Consider the following 12593-nt stretch of genomic DNA (forward strand, 5'->3'; position numbering starts at 1 on the left):
GGCCAAGGGCCCTGCTCCCCACTGCCTGGAGCTGGGCCAGTTAAGGTGCCTCCAGCACGAGCTGTGGACGTGGCCAGTGGGAGCTGGAAGCCGTCAGGGAGAGCCACAGGGCTACTCGAGTGGCGGGGGGCTGTGGCCGTGTGGACCCGGGGGGACCATGTGGACGCGGGGGGAGCCTGTGGACCGGGGGGACCGTGTGGACCCGGGGGGAGCCTGTGGACCCGGGGGGAGCCTGTGGACCGGGGGGACCGTGTGGACCGGGGGGACCCTGTGGACCCGGGGGGACCGTGTGGACCCGGGGGACCGTGTGGACCGGGGGGACCCTGTGGACCCGGGGGGTACCTGTGGACCCGGGGGACCGTGTGGACCGGGGGGACCCTGTGGACCCGGGGGGACCGTGTGGACCCGGGGGACCGTGTGGACTAGGGGAGCTTGTGGACCCGGGGGGAGCCTGCGGACCCAGGGGGACTGGGGAGCCGGGGCCGAGTGTCCTGGTGCGGCTCTGCCCGTCGGCTCGAGCGGCCTCCGTCTTGCTCTGTCCAGCCCTTGTCCAGGGAACCATGGAGGCCCTGCAGCACGTGCCAGCGCTGGAGCTGCAGCTGCAGGTGAGGGGTGGAGCCGCGGGCCACGCTCAGCCCTGCCAGCCCTCCCCCAGCCCCCGCCAGGCCCATTCCAGCCAAAGGGTTGGCGGGCAGCCCTCAGAGGGGCCCCAGGCCCTCGTGGGAAGAGCTCTGGGTCCAGGCTCCCCCAGGAGGTGCAGGAGGTGGCGGGGTAACAAGGGGGTGGGAGGCCTCGAAGCCGTGCAGACCGCCCCCCGAAGGCACTGCAGGCAGCTTGGAGCCGCTGGAAGGGTGGCAAGAAAGGGCCGGTCTCCCCTCAGCTCCTCTGGGAGCAGCCTGCTCTGTGCACCGTCCCCTGTTCGCTTCACCCCGACCTCGCCCTGTGGGTGGCAGCTTGGCAGCATGAAGGAGCGCCCCCGGGCCCAGCCAGGGGCGGGACCACGCGTCATCCAGGGTGGTCTGTGCTTGTTCCCCTGGTGCGTGGAGACGTGGGGACCCCGAGGCGCCCTGGAAGCCCAGGAACCCTGACCTCACCCCACTAGTAGCCCTGTGGTGGCCACTGCAGTGCCCGCCACCCTCCAGTGGGGAAGGAGCTGCTGAGCTGTGGTCAGGGCCCACTCAGGGTCAGGCCTCAGGGAGAGCTCTCCAGGGCCCTCTGCACACCTTGGAGCCAGCCGATCCCCCAGGGGCCCACAGGGCACCGGGACACCCCCCATCCCTGAGCCCCTCACCTGGCCCAGCCCCTAAGGCCTCCCTGCCACACGGAGGCCCTGGCAGGTGAGGGGGCTCAGCCAAGGTTGAGGCGTCAACGACAGAGTGGGTATGCCGGAGCCTGTAAGCCTGCCAGTGTGTGTGAGAGTGTGTAGGAGTGTGTGTGCGCATCTGTGTGAGTGCCTGAGAGTGTGTGTGTCTGAATATGTGTGTGTGCATGTGTGTGTATCTGAGACTGTGTGCAAATGTGTGAGTGCCTGAGAGTGTGTGTGTGCGTGTGTAAGTGCATGTGTGTGTATCTGTGTGTGTGAGTGTGTGTGCGTGTCCGTGTGAGTGCGTGTGTCTGTGTCCATGAATGTGCGTGTGTGTGCATGTATCTGAGTGTGCGAATGTGTGTATAAGAGCATGTGTGCTTGTGTGTGAGTGCCTGAGAGTGTATGTGTCTGAATGTGTGTGTGTGCATGTGAGTGCATGTGTATCTGTGTGTGTATGTGTGTGTGTGTATGTGCATATATCTGAGAGTGTGAGTGCGTGTGCATCTGTTTGTGTGTGTGTGTGCGTGTGAGTGTATGTGTGTGCATATATCTGAGTGTGAGTGCATGAGTGCGTGTGTGTCTGAATGTGTGTGTGCATGTGTATCTGAGAGTGTGAATGTGTGTGTGTGTGTGCATGCGTATGTGTGTGTGTGTGTGCATATATCTGAGTGTGGGTGCGTGTGAGTGCGTGAGTGTATGCGTCTGTGTGTGTGCATGTGTGTGGATCTGAGTGTGAATGTGTGTATGAGTGTGTGTGTGCATATGTGTGTGTGTGAGTGTGCGTCTGTTCCTAGCAGAGCTGCCAGGGTACCTAGTCACGTGTCTGAGCAAGGGGCTGCCTGTGCACCACGGGCCCTGGTCCACCTGCCAGGGGGCCCGGGAGGTGGCGGAAAGGCCGGGCACTCACCTCTGCTGCCCTCACAGGTGCCCCTGAAGGTGAGCCTGAGTGTGGGCCGCTCGTGGGGACACCTGGTGCCCCTGCAGGGGGCCCCCAGCCCCACCAACATCCCGCCGAGTCTCCAAGCAACAGCTGGGCCCCCGCCAGCCCTGGAGCACCGACCCCCGAGCCTGCATTTTTTGTCTTCATTCGGTCCGTAGCCCCAGGCAACAGCGGAGAAGAGAGGCTGCGTCCCCAGCCGGCGGTCCGGCCTCCCCGAGGCCGGAGCTTCATGCGTGGTCACCGCTACCTTCCCCTGGGGCCACCTGCAGTAAATGCCTCTGGAGGAGCTGTCCTGACCTGTGTGAATCCTTCCTGGGGGTGGGAAACCATGCCCGCAGCCCTCGGCCCCTCGGTCGGGACAAGGGCCTGGGCCGCTCTGGGTGCCCCCACCGGGCAGCTGCGCAGCGCTCGCAGGAGCCGGGAGCAGCCAGCAGCCTGGCTCCCAGAGCCCCCGAGTGGGCCCACAGGTGGCAGTGCGCTGGGTGGAGAGCATGGCCCGACCACCCTCCTGAGGGCCGGAGGGGCCTGTGCCCAGGCACTCGCCAGCCGCTTCTCACAGGCACCCCGGGGCTAAGGGAGGGTCTGGCCTGAGCACCCCAGAGCCTCTCCGCGGCCTGAGCAGAGATGCCCCACCTTGGACGACAGGGACACCGCGGCCGGAGAGGTCTCCTCACTGGACGGGCCCCAGCAGGCCCGCCCCACCCCGGCTCACCCCAGGGCTCCCCTCCCCCCGTGCAGCTTCACCCCTGCGTCCTGGTCTGGGTCCCGACTCTGAGAGCCCCCTCCAAGGGGGGCACGGTGCTCACCCAGCAGGGCCGAGGTGAGCCCCTCCAGGAGGGGAGCAGGCCCCCCGCCCCGGCCTGGACCCTGGCCTTACGGCGACTCGAGCCCACGGGACACGGCCTCACTTTTTCGGGTGACGGGGTCGTCGCCGCTCGCCGTGCCCAGGCCTGCTTTTCTCACGCTTCGAATCGTTGCCGCTGGTTTCCTGGGGCATGCAGGGCCTGACGGTCACGCCTGACCCTCGCGGGGGGCGCGGGCCCCGCATGCCACTGTGTCCGGTGTGTGTTGGCGTCTGAGTGACAGCCCATCTTCATGCCGTCACCGCAGAGGCAGAGACCACTGCTTCCTCTTGTGGAGGACCTTGTGCAGACCAGCAACCGTCCTGGGAGCGCCGTCCTGGGGCCAGGCTGGGCCCCTGTGCGTGCGGGCAGCCCCGTGGGGCAGGCAGGACCCAGTCAGGCTCAGAGAAGGGGGCGTGCCAGACACCCCAAGGGCAGAGGGGGCGCGCCCCAACCCCGAAGGCAGCCCCGGCAGGAGGGCACAGCCATGGGGGCCATCACACTGGTGGGCTTCCGCAGCCCCGGGGCATGCTGGGCACCTCCCCCCGGGGTCTCAGCGCCCCCATCCCTGGCTGACACCCCAACCCCCACCATGGCCCTTCCTTACAGGACCTCGGGGTCCCACCCAGCCTCACCCCTCACCCCATCCCGTGAGCCCACAGCTCCAAGGAACATCAGACAGGCAGGCAGACGCAGGGCGGCTGGGTCGAGCCCACGGACATAGGAGCAGGGGGCCTCCCCTGCCCACAGGTCGCCCCACCACCGACCCCCGCCCTGGGGTCAGGGGGAAGCCCAGCACCTCAGGGAGGAGCCCTTCCGGGCCCAGTGTTACACAGAGGACGCGGCAAGAAAGCATGGACCGTGGTTCCATCAGCTCGAGTTTTATTGAAAAACAGCAGCATTGGGGGCCGGGCAGGTGTAGGGCCATGGCTTCGGCCCCCGCCCCCGTGGCTCACAGGGACCCCCTGCCTGGCAGCCTGCGCCCCCGGAACTCGGTGCCCCTTGGGGCCCTCCCACGGACCAAACCGACGGTGGACTCAGCCAGTGACAGGAGCCCGCCTGGGCCCCCGTCCCCAGATCTGACTTCCACCAGCCCGCAGAGTGTCCCCGAGCGTCCCTGCCCTGGCCATCCTCCCCACAGTGCCAGCGCCCCGGGCAAAAGCTCACCCCGGGCACCCCCGCTGCATGCGGGCCTGTCCAGCAGCCTCAGCCCAGGAGGAAGGAGGGCTGGGACCCAGGCTGGCCGGGCCAGAGGAGAGCGGACGAGGCCTCGGGGCCAGCCCGCCCCGGCCAAGCACCCCCAGCCCCCCGGAGCCCTCAGACACCAGGCTCTCCCCCTGCACACGTGCACACACACAGAGGCACACGTGTGTGCACCTACCCACAGGCACACACAGGCACACCCCTTCTCCGAAGCGGCTGATTATTGCTGTTAAGAAACCGCATCCAACACTGGTAGTCACGGGCCTCATGCCGCCGCCAGAAGCCTGTCGTCGGCACCCCGAGCAAACTCAGCCCAGGGTCTGCCCGCGCTCGGCCCAGAACTCAACTCCCAAAAGGCCCCAGGGCCACCAGCTGACGTTCAGGGGCCAGAATGACGCACAGCAGTGGCTGCGGACAGACACGAAGGCAGAGGTGGCACGCGGAACGCGCAGGGAGGGCCCAGGCCACCATCCAGCAGCCCCCAACACCGACAGCCCCCACGGGCAGGCAGACGGCTGTACCCACACTTCCAGCATGCCCGCCGGAGGTCAGAGGCAGGCCCGGGGGCCCAGAGAACCTCCAAGCCCTTGCCAGACACAGGAAGGAGCCCCCTACCCCCAAGGACCATCTCTGAGAAAGGACCCCCAGAGCAGGATGGGGGCCCCGGGACCACGTGGCCTCCCGGTCCAAGCCCCTCATCTGTCTGCCCGCAACCCTGCCCTGGGCCAGCAGGGGGAGACCAGCCCCGACATAGACGGAGGGACCCGGGGGGACACCACCAAGGCCCTGCGTGGGGCCAGACCACCCGGCTGGCCCTGACACACACCCGCTCTGGCCACCCACCCTCAGGACCAGCTGCCTGAAGAGCCTTTACTCGGCCAAGGCCTGCCGGCCACGGGCCAGGACACTGGGCCGTACAACAGTGCTGGAGCCTCAGCCGCTCCGGGTCCCGGGACTGGGACGGGCCCATCGGGCCAGCGCTTCAGGTCCATCTAACAAAGATGAGCTCAGGCTCCGCCTCCCGCTTCTGCTGGCTGGAAGTCGGACCCCTGAGCGCGGTGCCAGGCCCAGGGCTGGCCTTCCAGCCCAGGGAGGCCCGGGAGTCGGCAGGGCCAGGAGGGGCCCAGGGCTGCCCAACACAGAGAAGCTGCCCAGACACACCCCCAGGCAGGACCCCGGGGCGACGCTTCACAGAGGTAGAAGTGACATCAGGATTTCTACAAAGGTATAAAACTCACAACCCAGTGCATGTTTGTGGAGCAGTTAGCTCCCAGGCTGGGGGAGGCTGGGAGACCTGCCCCCAGGAGCCCAGGCCGCACGCTGGCCGGGCAGGGGTCTCGACCCGGGCTCAGCACGCACCCAGCCTGGGCCACACAGGCACCTCTGCCCACCTCAGGGCCAGGCGGTGGCTGGACAACAGCATTCTGGACACATGGCCACCCTGCCACACCCCTCCTGGCGTCCATCCTGGCAGCAACAAAGGGCACGAGGGGAGGTTGAGGGCCCAGCCTGTGCCCAGCACCCTCTGGGCCATCTGCAGGGGTGGGGCGGGGGCCACGCAGCAGGAACAGACACCAGGGGACAGGAGGGGCCACACCCCTGCCAGGAGGTACCCCTCGAGGCGCTCCAGTCCACACCAACAGACGCCAACCCACCGGAGACAGAGGCCCCCAGAGGCACAGGGTCGGAGGAAGCCTGCAGCATCCCAGAGCCACCACCGGACAAGAACTCGACCCGCCAGGCCCCAGGCCGGCCGCAGCCCCGCCGCGCCCCTCACCACCTAAGGCCACCCCAAACCGACATCAAACCGAACAGAAAGAGGAGAAAGGCACAGCTTTGTTTTCCGTTTTGCTAAAACACTTTACGTCTGTCTGTATTATCCAGATTAACAAAATCTGAGAGCTGCAAGAAAATAGGGGGCCGATTTCTGTACAGTCTACAAAACTCCCACCCCCGACGGGGGCCGGGCGCCACCAGGGAGAATGTGCAGGGCAGCGCGGGGCCTGTACAATGTTCTGCAGGCTACCTCAGCCGCTCACAGTACCCAGGGCCCCTCGGGAGGCCAGGCGCCGCCGGCTCAAAGCGCCTCTGACAACGCGCCCTCCAGGGCCCCGCACGTGGTGCCCAGGTCCATGGCCCACGCCGCCTGCCACTCCCCCCGCAAAGTGAGGGGCCTCTGCAGGCCTCTACGCCCCTCCAGCCACCACCTTCCTCCCCGACTCCGGGCCACCCCCACTCCCAAAAGCCCCTGCCTGTGACCTGGGGCAGCAGGCGGGCACTTGGAAGGCGCCCGCTCCTACACTGGACGCTGCTGGCAAGCTGCTCCTGCCTGCACCCACCCAGGAGTGCTCTCGGGGCGGAAACGACGTTCAGTCAGGGTCTCCCTCCAGACTCCAAACCAACACTCCACCCCCCGGCACCCACCCCTACCAAACTGGGCCGGAAATAGTGCATATTGTAGACCACACAGGTGTGTGTGTGTGTGTGTGTAGGTATCAACTACCGTTTTGTCCCAAGAGTTAAAGTCATGCAGAGTGCTATTCTGTCTAAATAACATTAAAAAATAGGTCGGCTTCAGGCTGGGAGAAGCTACGGGCTCGGTGGTGCGGGCATCAGCCTGGGTTGGTCAAGATTCACAGGACAGAGCCCGGCCGCCGTGGGGCAGAAAGTTCCCAGGGAGGTCCGGGAGCGGCCACTACGCCCAATCGAGCTGGCCCTGGGGGAGCGGGGACCCCCACGGCCGCCTCCACCTTGCCCTCCAGGAGGGCCCTGACCGCGGCTGGACCACACGTCGCTATGGGAACCACACCTGGCCCGGGCGGAGGAGGGGCAGGTACCGAGAGAAAAGAGGTGATCGACGTTGAAGCTGAGCCGGACTGGGGGAAGCGAGGGGCGAGGTGGACAGCAGGGCTCCGGAGAGCGGGGCGCGGGCCGGGGCGCTCACCAGTCTGGGTCCAGTCTGGGCAGGGCGGGGGCGGGGGGCTGCGCGCATGCGGCATGCTGCAGCCAGGCCTCATCCTCGGCATGCGGCATGCACGGAGCGAAGCGGCCGCGCGCAGCCCGGCGCCGCGCGCAGCAGGCCCCGCCCACTGGGGGCGGACGGCCGAGCCCCGCCCCGCTGCCGCCCGGGTCTGCTGGGCGCGGGGCCTCAGCCCAGGGGCTCTGTGCTTGACGGGCAAGGCGGGGCCCCTGGCCACCTCGGGGCTAGGCGGGCCGGGGCCGCTCCGGCCGGGGCCAGCAGCTGCGTGGGCTCGTGGCGGCCCACGCTGTCACTCTTCAGGGCGTGGCCCGACCCAGGGAGGGCGGGGGGCGTGGCTGGAGGGACCACCCACCTTCCCGCGTGTCACCGATGCACAGCGGCCCGGCATCCCCCAGGAACCAGCCAAGGAACCGTGTGGTGTCGAAAAGGGAGGAGCCCAACACACACACCAAGGTGAGCGTCTGAAAGCGGCCCGGGCGGCGGGCGGGGCGGGCACAGGCGGGCGGGCGGGCGGGGTGGCGGGCGGACGGCGGCGGTCACTCCTCGCGCAGCTGCAGGCGGTAGCGGTGGTAGCGGACCTGGAAGAAGAGGCGCTCGGCCAGCGAGAGGGTCATGCCGGGCATCACGTGGCGGTCGCTGGAACCCATGTGTCTGAAGCCCAGCGACTCGTAGAGCTTGTGGGCGGCCGCCTTGACGGCCGTGGTGCCCAACACCACCGCGGAGTAGTGGTGCGCCAGGGCGAACTCGAGCACCTTGCGGCCCAGAGCCTTGGCGATGCCCCTGCCGCGGAAGCGCGAGTCCACGGACATACGCAGCAGCTCCACCGTGTTGTCCGCCGCGTGCGCCCTCGCCGCCACGATGCCCACCACGTTGCCATCCAGCACGGCCACCCAGAAGCAGGAGCCTGCGGGGAAGAGGGAGGAGGTCAGGGCCACGGGCACCACCGCCTTTCAGCCAGCCGGCAGGGCCCCTCTGAGCCGAGCACCGGGCCCAATCTGCCTGCCGCCCGCAGCAGCCCTGGAGCCACCCTGCCCCTGGGCCCGAGGCTGTGCAGCAAGCCCTATGGTCAGGCCAGCCACCCCCACCCCAGGCCCAGACCCATCACAGCCCTGTGCAGGGCAGGAGGGGACATGGGAGACCTCTGGGGAGCCAGGAGGGCAGGAGGGTCAGAGGGACGAAGCCTGGAGGGGAGAGCCGTCTCCTCTGGTGACCGGAGGCCCAGGGGCTCCAGGAGGCTAGGCCGACGTGGTGCCCACTCCAGGGAGCCTGCGCCCGCCCTGCCCACAGCCACACCAGCCTCCACTGCCACATTCTCCTTCGTGGGAGCCCTAACCTCCCACTAAAGCACCTTCTCATGACCCACGTGACTCTTCTCCCGTCCTCTGGGTCCCCCCTGCTTGCTTCTCCAGCACCCGCCCCCACCACCCCAGCCTGTCACCTCTGTGGGGGTCTCCTCACTGCCGAACCCCAAGACCGAGTCTGGGCACACAGCCAGAGTTTGGGAATGACCACGCCCCCATCCGCTGACCTGCCCACTGGCCGGGGGTGTGGGCTCTCCCCACCCACCCAGCCTGGGTCAGAGGTCAGCACAGCCTCAGTTTCCCCAGAGCAGGAGCAGCCCCCACAAGCCCCAGCGTGGCCCGTCAGCCACCGTTCAGCCTCCCCACCCCCACAGGGCCTTCCTGCAGACCCACCAGCTGTCTCAGCCCACCTGATCTCACATCCAGGGGGACCGCGCCCCAGAGACAAGGGGCCATTCCAGGCTATGCGGTGGGCACCGGGCAGCCCAGGCTATGGTGCAAGGCCCCTCCCGTCCTGGGCAGACCTGGGCTGAAGCTCCAGGATGCTAAGATGTTTTGTTTGGGTTTGGGAGAAGGTCACGCAGAACCGAGGATGCCCAAGGCCTGCCAGGAGGCTTCGGGGCTGAGAAAGGACCAGCCGCCACAGCCCGGAGCTGGTCACACCGGGCAGCTCAGCCCTACCCTGGGAACTTTGCTTCCCCTGGCCCGGCCGCCCTTCCCTGCCTCCCACCACGGTCCTACTAGACCCTCACCAGCCATTCAGGCCCCTCTCCACACAGACCTCCCTGCACCTGGGGCACCCTCACATCCCAACTCCGGGCACGCAGAAAAGCCTGCCCCTGCCCCCAGGCCAGCCTGGAGCGCTCCAGAGCAGGTGCCAGCCCCTCCATCTACAGAAAGCCAGGGCCAGGGTGAGACCCTGGGATTAGTAAGCGGCCCAGGGGCCAGAGTGAAAGCGTGACATGAAACCCCCGTCCTCCTAGGGTTCTCGTCCCCCCACCGTGGGGTCCCCGTCCTGCCACTCAGGGCCCCAGCATTCCGGGCCAGCCTGGGACCCACGAGACGCACCGAATGGGCCCCTGGGGGGTGAGATGGGCACCAGGCGACAGGCAGCGGCGGCCCGAGCAGCAGGGCGGGTCAGCGTGGCCCAGGGCCAGCTTGGGCCAGCAGCGCCCGGCCCTCAGAGGACAGAGGACGGAAGCCAGCGATGCTCCAGGAGGACCCAGTCCTGCCAGCCCGGCCCTGCCAGCCTGCAGCACCCCACCCCTCGCCAGCGCCCTCGTCCCTGGGAGGCTCAGTTCACACTCCATCCAGCCCAGGCTGCCCGGTGCCCACCGCAGGCTGCTGGGGCTGGGCGGCTCTGCGGGGAGGAAGGGCTTTGGGGTGGGGGCGGGGCCCAGAGCCTCACCAGGGGGCTTCATGTAGTACTGCTCGATGTCGGCCATGTCCGTGTGCAGCGCGCAGTCCAGGTAGGCGAGGACCACCTTCCGGCTGTAGTAGTAGCGCAGGGCCAGCAGCCCTGCGGGCACCAGGCAGGTCAGCAGCAGCGAGCGCGTCAGGGCGAAGCAGAGCGCTGCGGGGAGAGGGCGCACTGAGTGCCCTCCAGGGCGGGGCCTGCGGGCCGCCGAGTCCCGCACCGCACTGGCCCCTGGTCGATAACCACCGGGGCCGTGGGCAGAGGAGACCCCAAGCGCGCAGCCCGGCCTGTTTTCTCTGGAAGAGCAGAGACCATCGCAGCTGCCGCTTCCACTTAGCCCTGTTGGCAAACTTTTCATCCGTGAGGACGCGATGTCATCACCCCTGACATCAGGACTTCCAAGTGTCCTAAGTACAGTATCGGCCTCTGGCAGGCTGCCCTCAACCGCTGGCAGGCACAGATCCGGGCATGACTACGGAGAGGGGGAGCCCTGCCCATCACCCCAGACCCTTAGCTGGGTCCATATCCTGGCCTACATGAGGCTGGGGGGAGTCAAAGAGCCGGCATGCCAGGCACCGTCCCTCTCTTGGGAACTTGGGGGGCCCCACTCCAGCCAAGAACCCTCAGGGCCGGCCTCTGGGCGTCGTGAGGGCAGGGGCCAGGGAGGAAGGCCGAACCGGGCCTCCAGCGCTCGGAGGCAGACGTGCCTGCAGTGAAAGGCCTCCGCTGCGTGACCTTGGGAAGTCCCGCCTGCCCAGCCTCAAGCTCCACATCTACGAAATGGGGAGAATCGCCCTCCTGCTGCAAGGCCTCAAGGGACCAAACCTCAAAGCCTCCCACAGGGGCGCCCGCGTCAGGCCCACCGCCCCTCGCCCCGCCTCCTCGGCGCGCTCCCTCCGCCCGGCACCCCGGGGAGCTGGCTGCCTGCCCCTCATAAATTAGCACTTGGAGCCGGCGAGGCAACCTCCCCCGCCCGGTGGATTATATATAGTTACACGCGCCGGGCGCGGGGCCTCGGCGGCGGGCGCTACCTGCCGCTCCCCCGCCCCCACCCGGGATGACCGGGGAGGGGACGCCGGTGGAGACCCCAGTCCTCCCCGCCCGCAGCCCCTGCACCCGGCCCACACCGGTTCCCACGCCCGCGCCCAGCGCGCCTTGGCCCGGAGCCCGGACCGGCCCCAGCGCCGGGGGCCACCTCGCCCCGGGGCCGCCGCAGAACGTGCGCGTCCGAGGGGAAGGCAGGGGTCCGCCTCCCTCCTGGGCCGAGGTCGGGGGGTGGGGGGCGAGAGGGCCGGAGGGAGCCCCGTGCGCGTCCCCAGAGGGCCGGGCGGGAGCGCACTGCGGCAGGCTGGGGTGCGCCCCGCGGCCCCGACCCCGCCGCCCCGCCGGGTCCCCGCGCACTGACCGGCCAGCAGGGCGTAGAGCAGCTGCGCGCGCGGGTGCTGCCGCAGGCCGCGGAAGGCCGTGTTGGGGATGCGCTCCATGATGCCGTCGTAGAAGATGCGGCGCGCCGCCTCCTGCTCCGCCGCGCGGAACTCGCGGATGTACACGCCGCGCCCCTCGGGCGGATCCGCGCCCCCGGCGCCGCCGCGAGCCTGGGGGCCCGGCGCGGGCGGGGGAGCCGCGGGGGCGGCGGCCGGCCCGGGGGCGGCGGGCAGCGGGGGCCACATGGCGCCGGCGGCGGCGAGCAGCGCGTCCTTCTGGGCCCCCGGCAGCGCCTCATGGTCCTCGGCGGCCACGATCTTCGTCTCGCAGACCATGTCGGGAGGCCCACAATGCATGCACCCGGCCGGGCGGCGCAGCGCGGGGACGCGGGCCGGGCGGCGGGCCCAGGGCAAGGGCGCGGCGCCCTCGGACCCGCGGCGGCGGCGGCGGCGGCGGCTCAGGAGCGCGGGGCGGAGGCGGCGGGCGGCCGGGGCGCGCGCAGGGAGCTGCGCCGCATTTTGGAGAAGTATTTATAATGCAGCGGCGCCGGTGCAGTCGCGGCGCCCGGGGTCCCGCAGGGTCCTAGCGTCCACTGCATTGGCTGCCGAGGGTCACCATGTGATCTCGAGGGTGGGAGCAGACGCCGCCCCCGCGCCCGCCCGATGGCACACTCGGGCGCTGCACCGCGGCCGGCTGGGGGCGGCGCGGCCGTCCCCGGGGCGCGACGGAGCGGCCGAGCCCCCGCGAGGCCGGCCGGGGACGAGCGAGCGTGCGGCCGGGGTCCCGGCCCGGAACGGGCGCTCTGTAGGACTCCCGGCCCGGCGCCTCCCGCCCGGGCCCTGCGCCCCCGCGCGCGCCGCCGGTGAGCGCTCGGACCTGGGGCCGCGCCGCCGGACCCCGCAGCGCCTCGTCCTCCTGCTCCTCCTCCTCGGCCGCCGGGCGCTGTCACGGAAGCGGCTCCGTCTCCATCTCCCGCCCCTTTGTCTGAACGCGGCGCTTGACCGAGATCCTGGGGAGGGGGCGCCCCGGCTTGCCCCGCCCGGCGCCCCTGGAAACCTGCGCCGGGGGCCGCACGGGCTGGCGGCGCGGGGACGCGATCAGAGCGGGGTCCGATGCCCACGCCGCCCGCAGCCCAGCGGGTCCCGGCGCTCCGATGCCGGATCCCAAGCGCCGGCGCGG

General features: G+C 69.4%; 2 protein-coding genes across 2 annotated transcripts in view; one reads left to right on the plus strand and one right to left on the minus strand.

Moving 5' to 3' along the window:
• POLN (DNA polymerase nu) overlaps positions 1 to 2532 on the plus strand; it is a 161244-nt gene extending 158712 nt beyond the window's left edge. Inside the window, exons 24-25 of the mRNA XM_027971302.3 lie at positions 544 to 605; positions 2231 to 2532. Coding sequence (XP_027827103.2) covers positions 544 to 605; positions 2231 to 2404 — 236 coding nt within the window. The 3' untranslated portion in view covers positions 2405 to 2532. The remainder of the gene's footprint in view (positions 1 to 543; positions 606 to 2230) is intronic.
• A 1421-nt stretch (positions 2533 to 3953) lies between these two features.
• On the minus strand, positions 3954 to 11953 carry NAT8L (N-acetyltransferase 8 like). Its single transcript, XM_027971414.3, has 3 exons — positions 11395 to 11953; positions 9981 to 10145; positions 3954 to 8175 (listed from the first exon to the last, which is right to left on the minus strand). Exons 1-3 carry the CDS (start codon positions 11768 to 11770, stop codon positions 7808 to 7810), a joined length of 909 nt encoding a protein of 302 aa, XP_027827215.1. The 5' UTR covers positions 11771 to 11953; the 3' UTR covers positions 3954 to 7807.
• Positions 11954 to 12593: the final 640 nt, after the last annotated feature.

Source organism: Ovis aries, chromosome 6 (assembly GCF_016772045.2).
Source record: "Ovis aries strain OAR_USU_Benz2616 breed Rambouillet chromosome 6, ARS-UI_Ramb_v3.0, whole genome shotgun sequence".
Lineage (NCBI taxonomy): Eukaryota > Metazoa > Chordata > Mammalia > Artiodactyla > Bovidae > Ovis > Ovis aries.